The sequence below is a fragment of the Sardina pilchardus genome, chromosome 7 (genome assembly GCF_963854185.1).
Source record: "Sardina pilchardus chromosome 7, fSarPil1.1, whole genome shotgun sequence".
NCBI classification, from domain to species: Eukaryota; Metazoa; Chordata; class Actinopteri; order Clupeiformes; family Clupeidae; genus Sardina; species Sardina pilchardus.
The window spans coordinates 8,473,554-8,492,153 of record NC_085000.1 but is presented as its reverse complement, the minus strand read 5'-3'; the positions used below and the strand labels follow the sequence as shown (position 1 = coordinate 8,492,153).

The following is an 18,600-nucleotide window of genomic DNA, read 5'->3' as shown; positions in this document are numbered from 1 at the left end:
TTTGCTAGGCGTCTGAGATACGCGATATTCATGACATCAATAAACCGGTAGATTTGAATCATTATGATTATAGAGCACCATTGCAGTCAAGGGAGTGGCATCGCATCTCTGGTGTCATCAGTCCAAATTCCTCATCCGATTTTACTACACAGGCTCATTCCTTAAGCGCCAGCAGTGACAGCATGAACACAAAAAATGAAAATAAATAAATAATAATAATAATAATAATAATAATAATAATAATAAATGATAAAATGTGACCTACAAAGAAGGCAGGATGTAAAATGGTTTATTTTGTTCTTATTATTACAGAAATCAGGACCTTAATGACACAATAATAAATAAAACACTTACAATTGACAGAAAACAACCACATTTCATACAACTAATAGTAGGCTAAATCAATGTAGCAACGCATGTAATAGCACATCTATCTATAATTTCTGATTCGAACACTAGGGGCAATAGAAAGGGGAGATTTATCATTGATACATAACAGGGGCATCATTCAGCTTCTCCTTTGGTAGTGCTCTTCTGTTTTTCCTTCGCCAGTCTCTGAAGTTCGACCCTGGAGGCCAGCACTGCGCTCTGAAGGGCTGCAATCTCTGCTGCAAGTTCAATCACTGTCAGAACAATATGTAATTGTTAAATACAAGAATGACACCAAATGATTCTTCAGTGAGAATGTAGCTCAATGAGTCCATTTCACATCAGCTGTAAACAATGCTTGATTAACCATAAGACAGAGAGTTACGACTTCACTTTCAGTTTGATATCCATTCTTCAGTCTCACCTTGCTTGAAGGAAGATTGTGCTTGCTTTAGGTTTTGTGGAACGAGGATACCAAACCATTTCACAGGATCTTGGAGTTCTGCGTGGTCTGTTTTGGGTTCGTGTGATGTCTCTTTCTGTTGCCCACTGGACACCTCTTCCTTAAGCTCATTTTGCTTCTTGTGCCCTCGTCTTCTGAGTCCTGAGTACAATCAAAGTTTCATCAAATCAAGTCCATCATTGAAACAATCTTAAGTTGAAGGATCATGTAGCAAGATGTGGTTATTGAGGCATTTTTTTTACTTGTAAAGATTATTCAGAATCAACAACCACTAGCCAGGTAATCACTCCCAGACAATACATTTTTGGATCTGTTTTTGTCATGCACAGGCCTTTTAAAAACTACAAACTATAACATAGTTGCCAAGATCATACCAAATATTAGCGCCTAAGTGCCAATACATCTCAAAGAGTGGCAAGTCAAATATCCCATTACATGTAGTACAATGTAATAAAATAGGTCAGTATGCTTCGCAGGGCACTTATTCAAATACAAACTGCAATTAATGCAACATTACCATCTCCAGGCGTCGTGCCTTCCTCTTCTGGACCTATGTCTTCCACTGCCATACCAGCTCTATCTCCACCTCCACTTTGGAAATCTTCCCTATGTGTCTGAAACTCGGCTTCTCCGGAGTCGAGCTGTCTGTTGGATAAAAAATAAAAAAGATACCTATAGTTTGTGTGGTGTCACTGTGGTCTACTTGGTGAGTATTATCAGAGATGGTTAAGAAGGACCTATCAAGGATCTTTGGTATTATTAAACTGGTCTGAGGCACTCAGGTAGGAGGATCGTAAAGTTTTATTCTTAGAGCATACATCTTAACATCTGTAATCAGGGTATTATCAAAGTGATGTGTTGGCTAGCTTAAATAGCATAAAATTAAAGTTTACAGGAGTACACAAAGACAGATTGGGAGTCAACGTGCACTGAAAATTTAAGACTAATGGTGACCAAAAAATATTTTCTCTGAAATTGACTACGGTCCAGGTCCAGGTCCAGTCCAGTTCCCATACTACCAAGATGTTGCATGGCTTCCAAAACATTCTCTTTTCAGAAGCCTTTTCAATCTGCCTTAAGCCCCGTTTTGAATGTATTGCCCTGACCACCTCAAAGCGCTACAATACTCAAAGAAGATGTAATGATGATTTATCACTGTTCATATAAAGACATTAAATGTGACATTAAGACATATAAATAATAAATGTGTTCATGGATCAAATTTGTATCCTAGGTGAAGTGGAGTGCATCTGAAGTTTGATAAAGATTGTCTTGTTTGGTTTACACTTTGGTAGTGCGCCTCTCTGCATAAATCAGCTTTGCTACATTTAATTTCTATGACAACCTTTAAGTTTACGGGATTTAGCAATTATACACTCAATGAAATGAATGTCAACATGATATTTTAAGATCTTAGCTTTGGAAATGTGGGCTAAATGTGACTCACTGAAGGCCAACTTACTTGGTGTCAACACGAACAAGAGGAGTCATCACACTGGCATACTGTAGTGTTGAAACTTGTTTGTTCCCCATAGAATATCGAGCTTTAGAGAGAGAGAACCAGCCCTGCAAGAGAACATGTGTGATTGTAACACAAATATGCAGCAACCATCTGGAGTAAATAGTCGAGTAGCGGTTCGCTGGTAGGCTACGTTACATTTCACGTAATCTAGAGGAAGTGCAGATTTGAGCAAACAAATATCATAACAACCTCTTCGATTAAAGAGTTTAGTTTCTCTCTTTTTTCCTCCAAATCCTCCAACTGGTCCATGAGACAAAGCAGTTTGTGGTCCAAATGGAGAGAAGCTTCTTTCACATCCAATCCCATTTTCACCTTTCAGTCGAGACGACACAACAATAACGTTAATGCTGGGTAGGATAATATAAAAGCAGCTTTGCTAAATGTCGGTTACGTCTAGAGCGAATGCAGGTTACCTTACTTGCACGCGGGAATACGAAGATCCTGATACCCTAGTTACATTTACCTAAACAAACTTTACGTTGAGAGTTAAAACGAAAAAGAACATTTCTCTTCGTTGGTTTATATTATCTTCTTTTATCCTCAACGGTGTTGTGATCATAGGTTGTGATCAGGTTGTGATGGGTCACTTCCGCGTTTTAGATCATGTGCTACATGACGTGCCACATGACGTCTACGACAGACGTACAACAAGGTATTTTTGTATTTCCGTAGTAGCCTAAATCATGTAGGCAAAAGTTAGGTTTAAGAATGAAGCACAATGAATTATGCGCTGATAAATACAGTAGGATATTGTGTATGTAATGCTATTCATCATTGATTGAATTAAGGTTAGGGTTGCTTACATCTCTAGGGGTAATTATTCAGTGAGGAAGGCATCCATGCATCCAAGTCAAGATACAGGTGAAAAAAATGATCTATCAATATTCAATAGTAGCATTTACCAGTCACGTAAAAAATAAATACATGCAGATATGCTATCAAAGGCGAGAAAAATTGTATTCCCATACCGGGAGTCGAACCCGGGCCGCCTGGGTGAAAACCAGGAATCCTAACCGCTAGACCATATGGGACTATAGATACTCAAGAAGCACGATGACTACTTATAGCTTCTTTTTGTATTATGATATCGTCTCCTAGCTCGTATTCACGGCTAGATTACAGGTTAACTAAGAAAAGATACAAAGTAGCCTTCTTTTTGCACGTAGGCCTAAATTTCAGCAACTTCTGCAGACCTGAATAATCGATGTAGGTTCAGTGTCTGTCAGTTCTGAAACAGTAACTTTCGAAATAAGTTAAAACACTGCATGACGTTCTGCTCCATTGCCTGACTGAGTAAATGTACATCAATGTTATTTCTCAGTATCCACAAAATAAATATAAACTCTTAACAAAACATGCTGCGTTTAACATTTATCAACACATCATTTCTCTCCACATCCATATTTAGACAGGTTTTGACCTCATGAATTCCATTTGAGTTATCTACGTACTTTCCCTCTCGACCCATAAGTACCCCAGTAGCTCGCCGTGATCGTATAGTGGTTAGTACTCTGCGTTGTGGCCGCAGCAACCCCGGTTCGAATCCGGGTCACGGCAGGGATAAATCCCTGACACGGCATGGGGCAAATTTTTAAGTCTCAATTAAATAACTATTTTTCGTAAAATACAGAATGCTATAATGAAGCATTATTGTGAACATTTTACATATGTGAATACATATACATACACAAATTCATACATCTATGCATGTGATTTCCGTACAAGTAGCCTACTCGACGGAGGAGTATCCTATGTTGCAACTGCCTGTGACGATACTATGTTCCGAGACAATCATCCAATGACAAACCTCAAAACCCCATCGTCTGTATCGCGCAGATGCGTCCTTTGCTCCTGATTGGCCACATATATCACATGGCCTTACAACAGTAGATCGGAAAGGAAGCGGCGCGATATGTTCTGAAAACAGTAAAGTCTCTGTATGTTAATGTTCACGTAATTGCCACTGCAGGTAACAGTCAGTGATTTTCCCTATATCGACATCAGTTGTAGCTGCAACTGGGGCCATCTCCGCCAACTGCAAACGTAAGTGAAGTAAACGAGTCCGAATGTAGGTTCAATAATGTGTTGTCAAAACCTAACCAGACTAAAGAGGACTAGCCTGCATGCATATTTACTGTGTCTATACAACTAGCGTTATAATGCATTGCATGATAATGTACTGCAAACCCCTCTAAAACATACTTTTAAACAGACAACTAAATGTTTATTTTGCATAACACGCCATACCTTTCCTGTCATTTGACAGATGGAAGAAACAGGATCGAGTCTATCCACAAACCATCCGTACTGGCCGCGTAACCTGTCCCTTCCCACTTATGTTCCTAATGACCGGTCCATGACAGAAATCCTGGTCTTCCTCTTTTCTGTGTCTGGGTTATTGCTGCTGAGTATCTGGGCCTTGACTGGGAAGCAGGTGGCAGGACGGAAGCTCAGTGCTGGGAGACGGTTAGCTCTATGTTGGTTTACTGTCTGTGGCTTCATCCACGGAGTCATCGAGGGATGGTTTGCCTTATTTTATCCAGTCATTATCTCAGACCAGAGCTTCCTCTCACAGCTGTGTAAGTCAGACTCATCTACTGGAGTCACAGCATCTTCATGCCTTTAGGGGGGAAAATTGTCAGTGAATGAAAAATGCAAAATTCTGAATACATATTTTTAAATGTACTTCACAGGGAAAGAGTATGCTAAAGGCGACAGCCGATACATCATGTAAGTGTTGCACAGTATTTTGCAGTTTTAAACAGTGTTTACATTTTGGCATAGGCATGATCAGAGTCTGGAAAATAAATTCTCAAATAATAAAAGTTTTTTTTCAAATGTGATTTACAAGCGCAGCTATATTCATGACGCCAGCTAGTTTAGCTATCGCAATGACACTGTCGACTTCCTCAGAGCTGATAACTTCACAGTCTGCATGGAGACTGTGACCGCTTGCTTGTGGGGCCCTTTCAGCCTATGGGTTGTGCTGGCGTTCCTGTATAATCGGCCCTATCGATATGTGCTCCAGCTGATCATCTCTCTAGGTAAGAACTAACACGCCTCAGTGGGCTTGTTAAGCGTAGTTAAAAACACATACCTCCTGAAAATGATCATGTCAAATTATAATTTGTGGTTGATTTAATTAAAAGACTTCTTCAGCATTTGCAATGCAGATATGCCTCCAGTTGTTCTCAGTGTTTCATTAAAAAAAAGTTTAAACTTATAAATAATGTAATCGAATCGAGGATCGAAATGAATCTTGTGACTTTACATGTTTCACACAGGTCAGCTGTATGGGGATGTACTCTACTTTTACACAGAACACAGAGATGGCTACATGCACAGTGAGCATGGACATCCCATCTACTTCTGGTTCTACTTCGTCTTCATGAACGGCCTCTGGATAGTCATCCCGTTTGCTCTAATTGTGGATGCATGGCGTCAGCTCTCAGCTGTTCAAACCCTTTCAGACAAAACAACATCATCTCAGTCCAGAAAGCACAAGGCAAATTAGAGATGAGAACTGTTCATTAGCCTTACAGACCATCCAAGATGGTGTCCCTTGGATTGTATTGTTTTAAGTGGTGTATCAGGGATATGTTAATAATTTGCCTATAATGACGAAACTGCTGCTAAGAGCTTTTTTCCTGAATTTATGACATGAAAGGGTATGTTCTGGAGGAGCAACATGTTCATGAGCTTAAACCTTTTAAAATATGATGCACAAAAGTTTGACTATCAGATCATTCCATTAATATTGAAAGGTTAAATAGATAGGTGTTTTGTACTGTCATTGTTTCTAAATAAACTCTGAAATGATTTCCATACTGACACCAATGTGTTTTCTTGAGACACAACAAGCATAAAATGAACAGGCCTTTAATTTGTTGATAACAGCATTGAATGATGCTGCAGCCTATAATTTGGTATTTATACTCAGGGCATGTGAACAGCACTGAATTAAGTGGTGCCTTTGAGCAATGCACTTAAAATCGAGTTACTCCAGGGAGTCTGGTCCAGCAATTAACTCATAATGAATAGATAAAAGCGTCACCAAATAAATAAAGATAAACATGAACTGATCATACTCAATGTCAAAAGCACCCTTGCTCGATGTAACCCATATGTGACCAATGCACAATAAAGTGTACATTAGATCTGTATTGCCTATTAAAGAAAACAAATGTAAACAAATATAACGAAATACATAAAAGTGAAAAGGAACACAGCACACACTTCAGGAATCAATGATCAGAGAGGAATCAGACATTATGGCAGGTCACCGTCTTTTTCCTGTTTACTTCATCAGGATAAGATAAATCATGAAAATAAGATTTGATGCAAAGACTATTCCGTTATTACCCTTTAGAAGTGGCAAATGCATAATCTAGAGACCATTTTAGGAAGCTAATTACTACTGCCCGTTTCCAACAACGTTAAAGTTTCTCTAGACTAGAGGTGATCTGTCGCCCCGCCGTGACGGGATTTAATTACTTCCGGTTCCTACGCAGATCACGCCGAAATAGCTCAGTTGGGAGAGCGTTAGACTGAAGATCTAAAGGTCCCTGGTTCGATCCCGGGTTTCGGCATATTGCTATTTTACCAGACCACACAACGAGACAACGAGACTACACGTACGAAACAAAAAGTGCACGTAGCCCTTGCTCTTGTCTTTCGACAGCTACGGCTCCTGCACAGTAGGTGGCTGTATGCACCAAAGAGAAGCAAAAAAGAAGATTGCCTACGGATAACTTCACCGTTAGACACATTCATTTAAACAACATCAGACAAACATACATCATACAGCATAATTACACATAACACATATGATGACAATATAGCCTATAAAAACATGATTTGAAACGAGAAGTGATTTCGTAAACGTCTCCTTAGGTTGCTTTCGCAAGTGTTTTGATCTTGAAACCTGACCTGCCTACTACAATAAATCCATTACTTTTTGAGAATGATCCGATTCTGAATCCATTTTGGCGAAAAGTGGAAGGTTCAGCTCAGGCATTGACATGTCAACTTTCTTCCTTTTCCGTATACGGTATACATCCTGAAGGACTTTGAAGAAGAGTTAGGATAGGCTATGCGATTTTACTGATCAGGCTAACTACTTGTCAGTTCACCTATAGTAGCAACAGGCAGAACACATTTGTTGAACACCTTCGTCTTGTATGTATGTCATTTACCTATTTCTGTCATTTACCGTATTTTCATGTTGCTAGTCATTCAAGTGAAATTTAAAGCTTCATTCCAGTCTACCAAAAATTCCATTCTTAGAATTCTGTTTGCTTTAGGTAGCAGAGCCATAATATCTAGGCTAGTAGAGTGCATATGGCTGTATATGCTACTGACACAACCCCTTTTGTAAATTACTTCGGTATTAACATGACTAACTGTAGGTATGATGTAGTTTAAAGCTACAAATGGTCTCAAGAAAAACGGTCCGGATGCGCCTGGTGGATAAGGCAGTTTGTGATTGGAGCCGGCAAATGTGGACAGGAAGCAGGAGAGATAGATTTGCAAGTTTCCAGCCTGAGCTGCAGAGCGAAATACAAATTGCCGGCAGATCAGGATGGGTCTACCCAGTCTCGGTTGTCTCTGTCACCTCTGTGGTGAAATCACTTTAGTTCCTTACAGTCATTTACAGTAAGCTTAGATGCCTACAGCTTACATATTTAGTAAGCCTATAAATAAAATGTCCAAGATTATCAAATAAAATCTATAATAGCAGGCTCAAACCATCAACAACTAAACTTTCTGTGCAAAACAAGCCTACTTACTTGAACTGCACTGTCCGCAACCTCTTCCTAGACATTAAAATCTGATACAGCAACATTTTTTTCCACCCTGCATGGTCTGCAAATTATTCCTTGAGGTCTGGGAGCATAATATGTGGTGATTGGTGAAATATCATGTTTTAGAGAGGATGGAGGAAACCGTACACTCTAGTTCTGATGCCCAAATTTTATTATACAACGTTTCGGCTTAGAAGCCTTTGTCAAGTACTGACAAAGGCTTCTAAGCCGAAACGTTGTATAATAAAATTTGAGCATCAGAACTAGAGTGTGCAGTTTCCTCCATCCTCTCTAAACTATTACCGTGACCAGCACCTCGACAACACAGGCGTGCGCTGCTCTCTCTCTCTATACAAGAAATGTCATGTTTTGTCAGTGTTTCTTAAACTACGTATGCACAACTCCAAAGCAAAGTTGTCACATAGATTTTCAGCCCGAGATCCCCAAAATAACAGTGCCAGTGACTTGCGACCCCAGGGTGGTAGAAGTTTACGAACACAACAGATACACATAAGAGGCAAAGAAAACTGAAAAGGGTTTTAACTGAAATGTAACTACCATTTTTGTCTTTTGTTACAATCATGGCTAAAATATTCTATTTCTAATAGTTTTAAAATGTTGCTGTCTCATGACCCCCCCGTGGGTTCCCGACCTCCACTTTGGAAACCACTGACACAGATGAGTTCTTTGCAGTATTGAACCAACTCTTTTGGTTTTAAATTTACTGTTTAAAAGTCCTGACAGACTTCAACTAGCAGATTGTTTTGGTGGCACTACCGCTGGGCCTCTGGTTTCTGTTTTTAATTTATGTCAGAAATTATCTGTGTGACCTCTGAAAGAGAATGTATACTTAAGCGGAAACAGGGTTTGTTATATTAAAATCAGTCGAATTCTCTGACAAAACAAGCAGGGTGCAAAGATGTGCTGAAAATGGTTCAACAAGTATTGTGTAATCAGGGTTCCCACTCTTCAATGTTTCCAAAATTCCATGACTTTTCCCTGACTTACAACCTGAATTTCCATGTCCTACAATAAACTAGGCTTACTGATATTTTTTACAATCTATGTTACTGACTAAAGATTTCAGGGCAGCCACGCAGCATTAAAAATTATTTAGCCTACTTTTTAAAAAATAAATATCTAAGATGGCCATTGAATGAACAAACTAGGGTTGAACACAACCACTCAAGCAAGCAGCAACCCCGGTTCGAATCCGGGTCAGGGCATAGTGCCTCAGTAAGATCTGGCTGTGTTTTGACAGAACTACACTATGATATTTCTCACCAGTTGAAATTAGAGTCACAAGTGAGACAATGAAATAATGACAAATTGAAGGCATCCTCACTAACATGTCAACTAAGCAAAAGTTAAAAGAGAGATATAAATTAAGGATTAGGTCAGTATCACTTGTTTGCAATTTTACTCGATAGTAAAAGGGTGCGTCTACATAAATGTACTATATTTTTTGTCTACAAATGGATATCTGGTCACAGGGCATCATTACAGACCTTGGTCATGAGCCTGACATACTCTTGTCAACCAAGCACCCAAGTAGTATGCCGTGATCGTATAGTGGTTAGTACTCTGCGTTGTGGCCGCAGCAACCCCGGTTCGAATCCGGGTCACGGCAGGGATAAATCCCTGACATGGCAATGGGTGTATTTTTTTTTTTTAAATCCGTGGGTGTGTTTTAAAGATACACTGAGCATGACATTTCTCACTTAATTTGATCTGTTGAAATTAGAATAACAAGTTTGAAAATGAAATTATGAAAAATTCAAGGACATAATCAACTAAGCAAAAGTTAAGAGCATTACTCCAAGTACATCACATGATTGTGATTTTAGTGACTCAGTAGTCATTTAGGTGTACGAGATTTGCAGATTATCATTGCTTTTATTTCCATTTTACATTTTTTTTAGTAACATGTAGGCTATAACATGTCTTGCCCTGTGAACCTATTCCACCTAATGTTAACTGTGCAAAACGAATAAACGTTTACGTTAGCTTTCCACAAATGTCCTCCACACCAACAAAGTTTGCCATTCTGCATACCATAACCTTAATCCGTAAGTGTCAAGCATTCCAGTTAAGTCATATATTTATCAGAAAATGTTAGCTTACAAGTAAATTAGCTAACGCTAGCTCTACCTTATGATCACTTTCGTGTTCCAAAAACCTTCAGCAAACAAAGACCAGAGCGCTACGCGCTGTAACTTGATGGACTTACGGTTTGAGAAACTTACAAGGTTTAGTTTATAAAGTATTAATAGGCCTACTACTTACTTACCGATTTAGAAACTCCCTCTTACAACTTATCGGTCACTCAGGTTAACTAGCCGTGGCCAGCTCTGCTTGAAGAAGCAAGCAGAAGTCAAGTCAGTTAGCTTAGCTACTCCAATTTACTGGATCGCCATCTATCGGTTTGCCCGTGTCATTATCAACATACATCAATTACATAGATGTAGCACATAACAGTGTGCTCACTGCTCACAGGTTTATGAGCTCATGCTAAAGTTGATTAAAAAGGGCAATACAAAAGGGAAAAAATCAAACCGTTAAGGACACCACTTTTCTTTGACTGAATCATAAAAAATACATATTCTCCCTTAAAATACAAGAAGCATAATACACACCCCTATGCTAAATTCCCATAAAGGCAGCCATATTTTTATTTTTCAAGGCAGTTATTTCATGGATCCAGGATATGCATCCTGATAAATTAAAATAGCCACATGTACCCTTCACCACACCAAGAGATTGGCATGGTTTTATTTCATTTAGCCTAATAGCTGGTTTGATTTGCATTTATTACTTTTAGTCAACTTTAGCGTGCATTCATAACCGTATGAACCCAACTGTATGATTTGTCAGTCATTATAATCATTACATGAAATAATGTCACAATGGAAGTGTGGCATATACTATTCTTTACTTGACATTCTGTTATCGCTGGTTTTCTCTCTCTTTCTCTCTCTCTCTCTCTCCACAATCAAAGCCTGTACATTTTTTACCCAGACCAAAATAATTCTGGCTACATTTTACAATGTAATTTGTTGGAGTAGTGATGTTAGATGTAGATGAGTTACTCCTCTGTGGAACTAATGTCTGTCATATACATTACATAATCATATTTCAGGAATGTCCATAAGACACAATGACAAGACTTCAAGCCATTCCCAGTCACAAACCACAGACATTAAGTGAACATCTTGCTTAATCTTTGACCTAGCTTGTTGTCCACTTCTTTCTCTTTCATGTTCACTTGTTTCAAAGCCTGACGGGCAGACGCAGAGTTGGGCTGAAGTTCTAGAACTTTCTCAAAAGCCTGACGGGCATCCTGCAGCTCTCCGACCAGAAGGCTGGCCTGACCCAGTCGATACCAGGCCTTGGTGCTTGCTGGGTCCAGCTGGGTGGCGTTCAAGCTGCTAGCTCTGGCTTTGGCAGGCTGGTTTAGCTTCAGCTGGCAGAGGGAAAGGTTGGAGTGGAGCTCCGCTTTCAAGCCTGTGTACTCCTCTTCTGTCGGGACATGGTCCTGCTCAGTGGCTGCCTCTAACTCATTACCGTGTCCTTCTTCACTTTCCTGTATGGCAGCCATTGAGCCTGCACCAGAATCACCTTGTTCCTCTTTGTCACCCTTCTTACTGTCCTTCTTTCCATTCCTCCTTTCTGTTAAGGTTATAAGCAGCTTCATTGCCCTGCAGTAGCTGTCTGATGCCCCCCACATATCTCCCTTTCCAAACCGCTGTCCACCCCTCTCTTTGTGCGACTTCACCCATGTCCACTTCTCACCAGACGTCATCTCCCATGATTCTTTGCCAAGGGTAAAAGAATGGAGCTCTAATATGTATGTGCCCCACTGGTATGGTGTACATTCCCCTTTGCTGGCATCTTCATCCTCTGACTGTGAGCTGAAACCACTCATCTTTGGCGTGGAGTCCTTATTAACAGGCAACGCTTGAAACTGAGACAAGAAGAACAAAATACGTTTTTTTAAAATCTCATGCAAGTCCACAATGTGTACTTATACTGTACTGTATGTCTTATGCTGTATATTGAGAGACTTTATGTATGCCTGTGGTGTGGTGTATGTGTGTGATTGTGCCTGCTGCTTTTTTCACTTACCTCACACATCTCTCCTGCTTTCATACCATCCAGACATGCCTCTACGACATCACACTGGCCTTCCCCCACCCGCAACTGGACCCATTCCTCCAAAGGGATCTGCAGTACAGCCTCTGGAGTGCGAGGGTAGGAGGTAGCCTGTACTGCAGAGGGGCTTGTTGACTCTTCACTCTGGTCAGACTGCTGTGCTGCTGGTTCTTTTTCAGAGCTTCCTTTGCAGTGCACCCTGACCTTGCACACTGAGCCCAGAACAGGGGTCACAAACCCCTTCTTTCTCTCTACTGTCCACTTCCGTTGTACCTGCCAAAGGCCACCAGGGCAGACTGACACCCAGGACGTGACATCTCTTCTCGCTGCATCACTCTTTTCTCCAGGTGGTTGCACGGTCTTCATTTATAGAGAATATAACTGTACAAAAAAGTGAAGACATCGAAGTAGACTAACAGCTCATCACCATTAGCAGTAAAATACTAAAAGATTTAAATAAAGCGTCTAATATAGTAGTGGCAGTCAAGTGTATTCGTTGACGTATGCCACACTCCTGGGTAAACAACACAACCGACTGGGTAGGAAAAAGATAACATTTTTGACACGTTAAATTGTTTTTTAAGCACAGAAACGTTATTATGTGGGGCGTCTACTGAAGCTGAATGGCTACGAACATCGACCTACCTGCACGCCAAACAGGATGACAGTTTTTGAATAAACTGATCACATGCAGCAGCTAGCTTATTGTTTTGTTGATCAACCCAAGCTTTCACAAAACACAAGGCACTCAGAAGCACTACGTATTTCATTAACTTACACTGCAATATATACCACTTGACTTAAAAGATTGATAATCATACCTGCTACTGCAAGCTGTCCAATATTTTCGGTTTAAGCAAGGGAAGAACCATGGAGGTTGAGGCTGTAATGCTGTCTATCGCCCCCATCAGTGTCGGAGTAAAATACAATATCATTAGCAATGTTCACCACAAGATGACACCAGAGCCCCTCTAGACATTCTCTGATCGATCTCGTCGAGGTACCAGCTGGTAGCGCCGCCTTCACTCTATTGCTTGGTAGTACAGTTCAGACATTGTTTGGATTGTAATATCATTGTGATACAGTGAATAAAGATCTTCAGTGTTGGGAAGTCTCTGTCTACATGGTCTTCTTCGGATGCTTGGTCCAGAGTGATAATTGGTTTCTTTACAAAAGTTAATTGGTTCCAGAGTGCTAATTGTTGAGAAGTCCAGGAGCGTGGAATTTTCCAAAAAAATGGCGGCTGTCGCAGGAACACATGCTTAGCCGGTTGTAGATGAACTTTTCACCTTAGACGTGTAATTTACTTAATTTGAACCCACTCCGATTTCGTCGCGTTGTACACGCTAACCATGGGAGACAAACGTACAAGAGAACAAAGCAAGTCGAACAAAGCTCTTACTTTTACGTCCTTAGTAGACTCTGAGGGCAAGATGGACACATGCAATATGAATGAGCATACGTATGCTAGTCTAGCCGAAGTTGTCCTTCTCCCCGACTCAACTCCATGCACTCCAGCCACAAAAAAAGGAAAGATGGAACCTTCTCTCTCTGAGTTGCAAGATAACATAGTAAAGCTGATAGCGGAAAAGATTAAAGAAAATGCTGATTCCCTAGCTTGTCTGATTAAGAAAAATGCTGACACTATAGAGTCTTTGAAGGATTCGACGGAATTTCTCGCCAGAGAGGTTCAGGTTGTTAAAACTGACATGACGACAATAAAGCAAGTTAGTGAGAAGCATACGGGGAAACTTTCAGAAATGGAAGATAAAATGAATGAGATGGAACGCTATAATCGAAGATGGAACCTGAGATTGTATGGGCTTGCAGAAAAGGAGGGGGAAGTAGTGAGAGAACGCATGATCGACATTTGCAAGGCAATCATCCCAAACAACAATGGCGAGGATCTCCGAATCCACGTTGATGTGTCACACAGAATTGGCCAAAAAGACAAGGGGAAAATACGTCCCGTCATCACACGCTTAACGTCGAGGTCGACACGGGACCTGGTGTGGAAAAATGCGAAGGATTCCGACTTCCTCAAAGATAACAAGCTGAAATTTGGAGAAGACCTGACTTCCAGGGATAAAGAGGCTCGCAACAGGTTGTGGCCACAAATCGCGGAGGCCCGCAAGCAAGGGAAGAAGGCCTTCTATGTGGGAGCTAAGGCAATCATTGATGGTAAAGAGATTAGGGCCTGATCAGACTGTGATTGGTTTCAATGTATGGTTCATTGATCTTGAATTTTGTAATGTTTTATACCATATCTTAACTTTATGTTCTCAGTTTTTTCTTAAATAACAAGTGTGATACGATTTGTGAAAAAACAAGTTGTTGGCATGCCTGTAGCCTATGGCTGAACAGGCTTGACAAATGGTTTACTTTATTCTAAAGAATAAGTTTATTTTATTTTTTTTACTCCCTTTATGTTTTTCTATGATGCAAAAACGAAATTGTTTGGCAGCCCATGGCTCCTTTATTGCTTAGGATCTGTTATAGTGAGATTAGTGATAATCTGATTTGCTTTAGAAAGTTTATGGGCTACACATTAATGTGGTTCTTAATAACTATTCAAAGGTGAGGTTCATCTATGCTGGTTCTTCAAGCTCAAGTTTTTCGACAAGTTTGTGTTAGTGCTCACTACGGCACTTTCTCTTTGTTCATTCAATGTTAGGGGTATTCGTGAACAAATCAAGAGGAAAGCTATTTTTTTATTTTGTAAAAATTGCAAGGCTGACTTTTATTTTCTTCAGGAAACTCATGCATTAATCTCAGACTTCAATTTTTGGAAAAACCAATGGGGGGATGACATGTGGATGTCTTATGGAAATAGTAACTCTGCTGGGGTGGCGATCTTAAAAGGCTCTTTTCAGGGGAAAATATGCAAAAGTGTCTCTGACAACTTTGGAAGATGGTTAATTTTAGTTGTTGAATTTATGAATGAGATCTTTATTTTAGGAAACATTTATGGTTACAACACTGGTATCAGAAACAAGACCCTTTTTGAAGAATTTGAGGAACAAATTCATACGCTAGCGAATACTTTTATGAACGCTAAAATTATTCTTGGAGGGGATTGGAACTCCATCAGTGATCCCCTTAAGGACTGTTTCCCTCCAAGACGTTTAGGAGGGTCTTATGGAGAATTTAAAAATATATGTTTGCACTTAAATTGTTGTGATATATGGAGATTGAGAAATCCGTTACATAATCAGTTCACATGGAATAATAAAGACTTATCTAGAAGGTCTAGAATTGACTTCTGGCTTGTTTCTAATGAATTAGTAGATAAGGTAAATGATACCAAAATTGTTCCTTCAATCCTCTCTGATCATAAAGTTATCTCTTTGTCCTTACTTATGAACTATGCGTCAGATACACGGAAGTTCAGCCTTTGGAAATTAAACAACACACTTTTGAAAGATACCATCTTTAAAGAAAAAGCCATAGAAATCATTGCTGAAAACTGGAATAAAGCTCAAGAAGAAAAAATATTTTGTAAACATTGGGAATACTGCAAATTTCAAATTCGTAGCTTAGCAATTTTGAGGGGAAAGGAATTAGCCAAAGAAAAGAGATGTATACAAGATAGAATTCTTAAGGATATAATATCTATATATGAAGAAGACTCTTTTTCTCAAGTCAATACTAACAAACTATCTGGTCTGCAGTTAGAATTGGATAATATTTATGAAAGTATGGCACAGGGTGCCTTTGTTCGCTCCAGACGTAAATGGCTGGAACAGGGTGAGAAGAATACTAAATACTTCCATAGTCTAGAAAAAAGAAATGGCAGAATTAATAATATTTACAAACTTAAAATAAATCACCAACTTACTGAAGATCCCCAGAAAATCTCCAACTTTGTGGAAGATTTTTATAGAAACTTATATACTGAGCAAGATAACAGTTGTGACACTCTCCCTTTCCTTTCTACTATAAAGAATGAGGCAAGACAAATTGACCGAATCCAAAAGAAGTTATGCGGTCAAAATATATCTGTAGATGAACTGAAAAAGAAAATTAGTAGGCTAAAAAATAACAAATCTCCTGGTAATGATGGCCTTACTGGTGAGTTTTTTAAGGTCTTTCAAGATCATATTGCTGTATTTCTGTTGAATGTGTTTAAGGAGGCTTTAGATGTTGGTAAACTTCCGCCTTCTATGTGTCAAGGGTTAATTACCCTGATACCTAAAGCCAATAAAGATTGCTTACTAATTGAAAACTGGAGACCTATAACTTTAATTAATAATGATGCAAAACTATTTGCTCATATATTTGCACAGCGCCTTAAGTTATGTTTACCCTCAATTATAGATGAATGTCAATCTGGATTTATGCAAGGAAGGCTTATAAGTGACAACCTTAGATTAATTTTAGACTTAATTGATTATAGGGAGCACTTAACAGATAATAATTTTATATTATTCATAGACATATATAAAGCTTTTGATACTGTTAAGCATAACACATTATTTGATGTTTTGGATTTTTTTGGTTTTGGCCATTTCTTTAAGAATGCAATAAAAACTTTATATAATGATTGTAATAGTTCAGTGAAACTTCCAGGGGGCTCTACTCATAGATTCAACATATCTAGAGGTATAAAGCAAGGAGATCCTGCGGCTCCATTTTTGTTTATTTTAGTTATGCAAATATTGACTCTACATTTATATAACAACTCTTTCCAAGGCATTAACTTAATGGGAAGGGAAATAAAATGTTGTCAGCTAGCTGATGACACGGCTATCTTCCTCAAAGATGAAATGCAGGTCAAGAAGGTCATTGAGTGTCTCAAGGAATTTTCAAATATATCTGGTTTACACTTAAATCTTAAGAAATGTGCTCTTTTCCCTCTAAAAGATGATGTATCTATAACTGAAATTGAAGGCATTCCAGTTACAGATAAAGTTACATATTTAGGTATCGTAATTTGCAAAAATCAGATAGAAAGAATGCAGTATAACTTCCATCCCCTCATCCCAAAAATTAAAAGTAGATTTAATTTATGGCTGATGCGTGACTTATCTATCAAAGGTCGCATACTCCTTTCCAAAACTGAAGGCTTGTCCCGTTTAGTTTATCCCGCTAGAGTGTTAGATGTTCCTAAGACGGTGTCTAAAGAGATTGACTCTACCTTATTAAATTTTATTTGGAGGAACAAACCTCACTATCTTAATAAACGGGTCATAGGCAACTCATATGATCAGGGAGGCCTAAACGTTCTAGATTTTCATTCTTCAAATATAATTTTCAAAGTGAACTGGATCAAGGATTACGTTAAAAATAAAAACAAGATATGGTTTCTAATTCCAAATCTCATTTTTGAGAAAGTTGGTGGAATAGAGTTTTTGCTCCAGTGTAATTTTGATATTACTAAACTCCCTATTAAACTGTCCAATTTTCATAGGCAGGCACTTTTATGTTGGCTTCTCACATACAAGCACAACTTCTCACCACATAAACACTTAATATGGAACAACAAACTTGTCAGGTATAAACATAAATCAATATTTAATGAAAAGTGGGTAAACAGCGGAATTAATTTTATTTCTCAATTAATCAATATGAATGGCCAATATTTGTCTTACGATGAATTTCTAAACAAGTTTGCTATTCCAATACCTCCTAGAGAATACAGTATTGTCTTTGCTGCACTGCCTGACGGTTTTTTGAGATTGCTAGGTTCTAGAACTTCTGTGCAATCAACTCTACAGACAGATATTTTATTGAATGGTATTAACATAAAAGACAGAAAATGTAACAATAAATGGTTAAGACAGATAATACTTCACCCGGCAACACCTCGCTGTAAAAGTTATTGGGATGGCATCTTTGACAATATTCAATGGGATAGGGTCTGGTCTTATTACAATAGATATGTTCTAACTAATAAAATCAAAGAAATTTCTTTCAAGATAATCCACCTTTTTTACCCCACCAACTCTTTATTAAAAAGATACAGGGATGATATACCTGATATGTGTGTTTTCTGTGGTTGTGTGCTTGAAACTGTATGTCATTTATTTTACGAATGTATCTACTCAAGGTTTTTTTGGGTAGAATTGGAAAATATGTTTAATACTGTGTGGTCATGCAATGTCACCCTTCAAAAAAAGCATGTTATATTTTTTTATGAGACTGCAGACATTGATAAAAATTGTGTTTTCACTATAAATCTACTCTTGCTACTGGGAAAGTTTCATATCCATAAACGTAAATGGTTGGGAGGGAAACCTTGTTTTGCAGCCTTTAAACACGAAGTCAAATTCTATATGGACACTATTATT

General features: G+C 38.8%; 3 protein-coding genes and 4 non-coding genes across 11 annotated transcripts; 4 read left to right on the top strand and 3 right to left on the bottom strand.

Annotated features, from left to right (window-relative positions):
* Positions 1 to 273: 273 nt before the first annotated feature.
* Positions 274 to 2,935, bottom strand: ccdc115 (coiled-coil domain containing 115). Of its 3 annotated transcripts, none has more exons than XM_062542134.1 (6): positions 2,768 to 2,935; positions 2,544 to 2,666; positions 2,295 to 2,398; positions 1,350 to 1,477; positions 794 to 973; positions 274 to 623 (listed from the first exon to the last, which is right to left on the bottom strand). In XM_062542134.1, the coding sequence occupies exons 2-6, from the start codon at positions 2,658 to 2,660 to the stop codon at positions 505 to 507; spliced, it is 648 nt and encodes a 215-aa protein (XP_062398118.1). In that variant the 5' UTR covers positions 2,661 to 2,666; positions 2,768 to 2,935; the 3' UTR covers positions 274 to 504. The 3 variants fall into 3 exon arrangements, with proteins under 3 accessions (XP_062398118.1, XP_062398121.1, XP_062398120.1); XM_062542137.1 differs by having other exon boundaries at positions 2,773 to 2,935; XM_062542136.1 differs by having other exon boundaries at positions 2,544 to 2,935.
* Positions 2,936 to 3,313: 378 nt separating this feature from the next.
* On the bottom strand, positions 3,314 to 3,385 carry trnae-uuc (transfer RNA glutamic acid (anticodon UUC)). The gene has a single exon. It is a non-coding gene; the product is annotated as a tRNA-Glu (tRNA).
* Positions 3,386 to 3,839: 454 nt separating this feature from the next.
* trnah-gug (transfer RNA histidin (anticodon GUG)) lies at positions 3,840 to 3,911 on the top strand. Its single transcript has one exon. It is a non-coding gene; the product is annotated as a tRNA-His (tRNA).
* Positions 3,912 to 4,233: 322 nt separating this feature from the next.
* On the top strand, positions 4,234 to 6,187 carry ebp (EBP cholestenol delta-isomerase). Its single transcript, XM_062540602.1, has 5 exons — positions 4,234 to 4,397; positions 4,621 to 4,933; positions 5,048 to 5,084; positions 5,268 to 5,398; positions 5,639 to 6,187. Exons 2-5 carry the CDS (start codon positions 4,621 to 4,623, stop codon positions 5,866 to 5,868), a joined length of 711 nt encoding a protein of 236 aa, XP_062396586.1. The 5' UTR covers positions 4,234 to 4,397; the 3' UTR covers positions 5,869 to 6,187.
* A 683-nt stretch (positions 6,188 to 6,870) lies between these two features.
* trnaf-gaa (transfer RNA phenylalanine (anticodon GAA)) lies at positions 6,871 to 6,943 on the top strand. Its single transcript has one exon. It is a non-coding gene; the product is annotated as a tRNA-Phe (tRNA).
* A 2,773-nt stretch (positions 6,944 to 9,716) lies between these two features.
* On the top strand, positions 9,717 to 9,788 carry trnah-gug (transfer RNA histidin (anticodon GUG)). Its single transcript has one exon. It is a non-coding gene; the product is annotated as a tRNA-His (tRNA).
* Positions 9,789 to 10,052: 264 nt separating this feature from the next.
* On the bottom strand, positions 10,053 to 13,214 carry fkbpl (FKBP prolyl isomerase like). Of its 3 annotated transcripts, none has more exons than XM_062540599.1 (3): positions 13,132 to 13,214; positions 12,284 to 12,691; positions 10,053 to 12,122 (listed from the first exon to the last, which is right to left on the bottom strand). In XM_062540599.1, the coding sequence occupies exons 2-3, from the start codon at positions 12,674 to 12,676 to the stop codon at positions 11,358 to 11,360; spliced, it is 1,158 nt and encodes a 385-aa protein (XP_062396583.1). In that variant the 5' UTR covers positions 12,677 to 12,691; positions 13,132 to 13,214; the 3' UTR covers positions 10,053 to 11,357. The 3 variants fall into 3 exon arrangements, with proteins under 3 accessions (XP_062396583.1, XP_062396584.1, XP_062396585.1); XM_062540600.1 differs by lacking the exon at positions 13,132 to 13,214 and adding an exon at positions 12,956 to 13,115; XM_062540601.1 differs by lacking the exon at positions 13,132 to 13,214 and having other exon boundaries at positions 12,284 to 12,946.
* Positions 13,215 to 18,600: the final 5,386 nt, after the last annotated feature.

What these genes read in the sequence shown, in the direction of transcription:
- ccdc115 (XM_062542136.1), bottom strand. Translation starts at nt 2,660, where the DNA reads ATGGGATTGGATGTGAAAGAAGCTTCTCTCCATTTGGACCACAAACTG. An exon ending in AGGCACGACGCCTGGAGATG is followed by an intron (nt 974 to 1,349) that starts GTAATGTTGCAT and finishes GATTGTACTCAG; the next exon opens with GACTCAGAAGACGAGGGCAC. An exon ending in ACAATCTTCCTTCAAGCAAG is followed by an intron (nt 624 to 793) that starts GTGAGACTGAAG and finishes TTGTTCTGACAG; the next exon opens with TGATTGAACTTGCAGCAGAG.
- ebp (XM_062540602.1), top strand. Translation starts at nt 4,621, where the DNA reads ATGGAAGAAACAGGATCGAGTCTATCCACAAACCATCCGTACTGGCCG. An exon ending in GAGCTTCCTCTCACAGCTGT is followed by an intron (nt 4,934 to 5,047) that starts GTAAGTCAGACT and finishes TGTACTTCACAG; the next exon opens with GGAAAGAGTATGCTAAAGGC. An exon ending in CCAGCTGATCATCTCTCTAG is followed by an intron (nt 5,399 to 5,638) that starts GTAAGAACTAAC and finishes TGTTTCACACAG; the next exon opens with GTCAGCTGTATGGGGATGTA.
- fkbpl (XM_062540599.1), bottom strand. Translation starts at nt 12,676, where the DNA reads ATGAAGACCGTGCAACCACCTGGAGAAAAGAGTGATGCAGCGAGAAGA. An exon ending in AAGCAGGAGAGATGTGTGAG is followed by an intron (nt 12,123 to 12,283) that starts GTAAGTGAAAAA and finishes TTCTTGTCTCAG; the next exon opens with TTTCAAGCGTTGCCTGTTAA.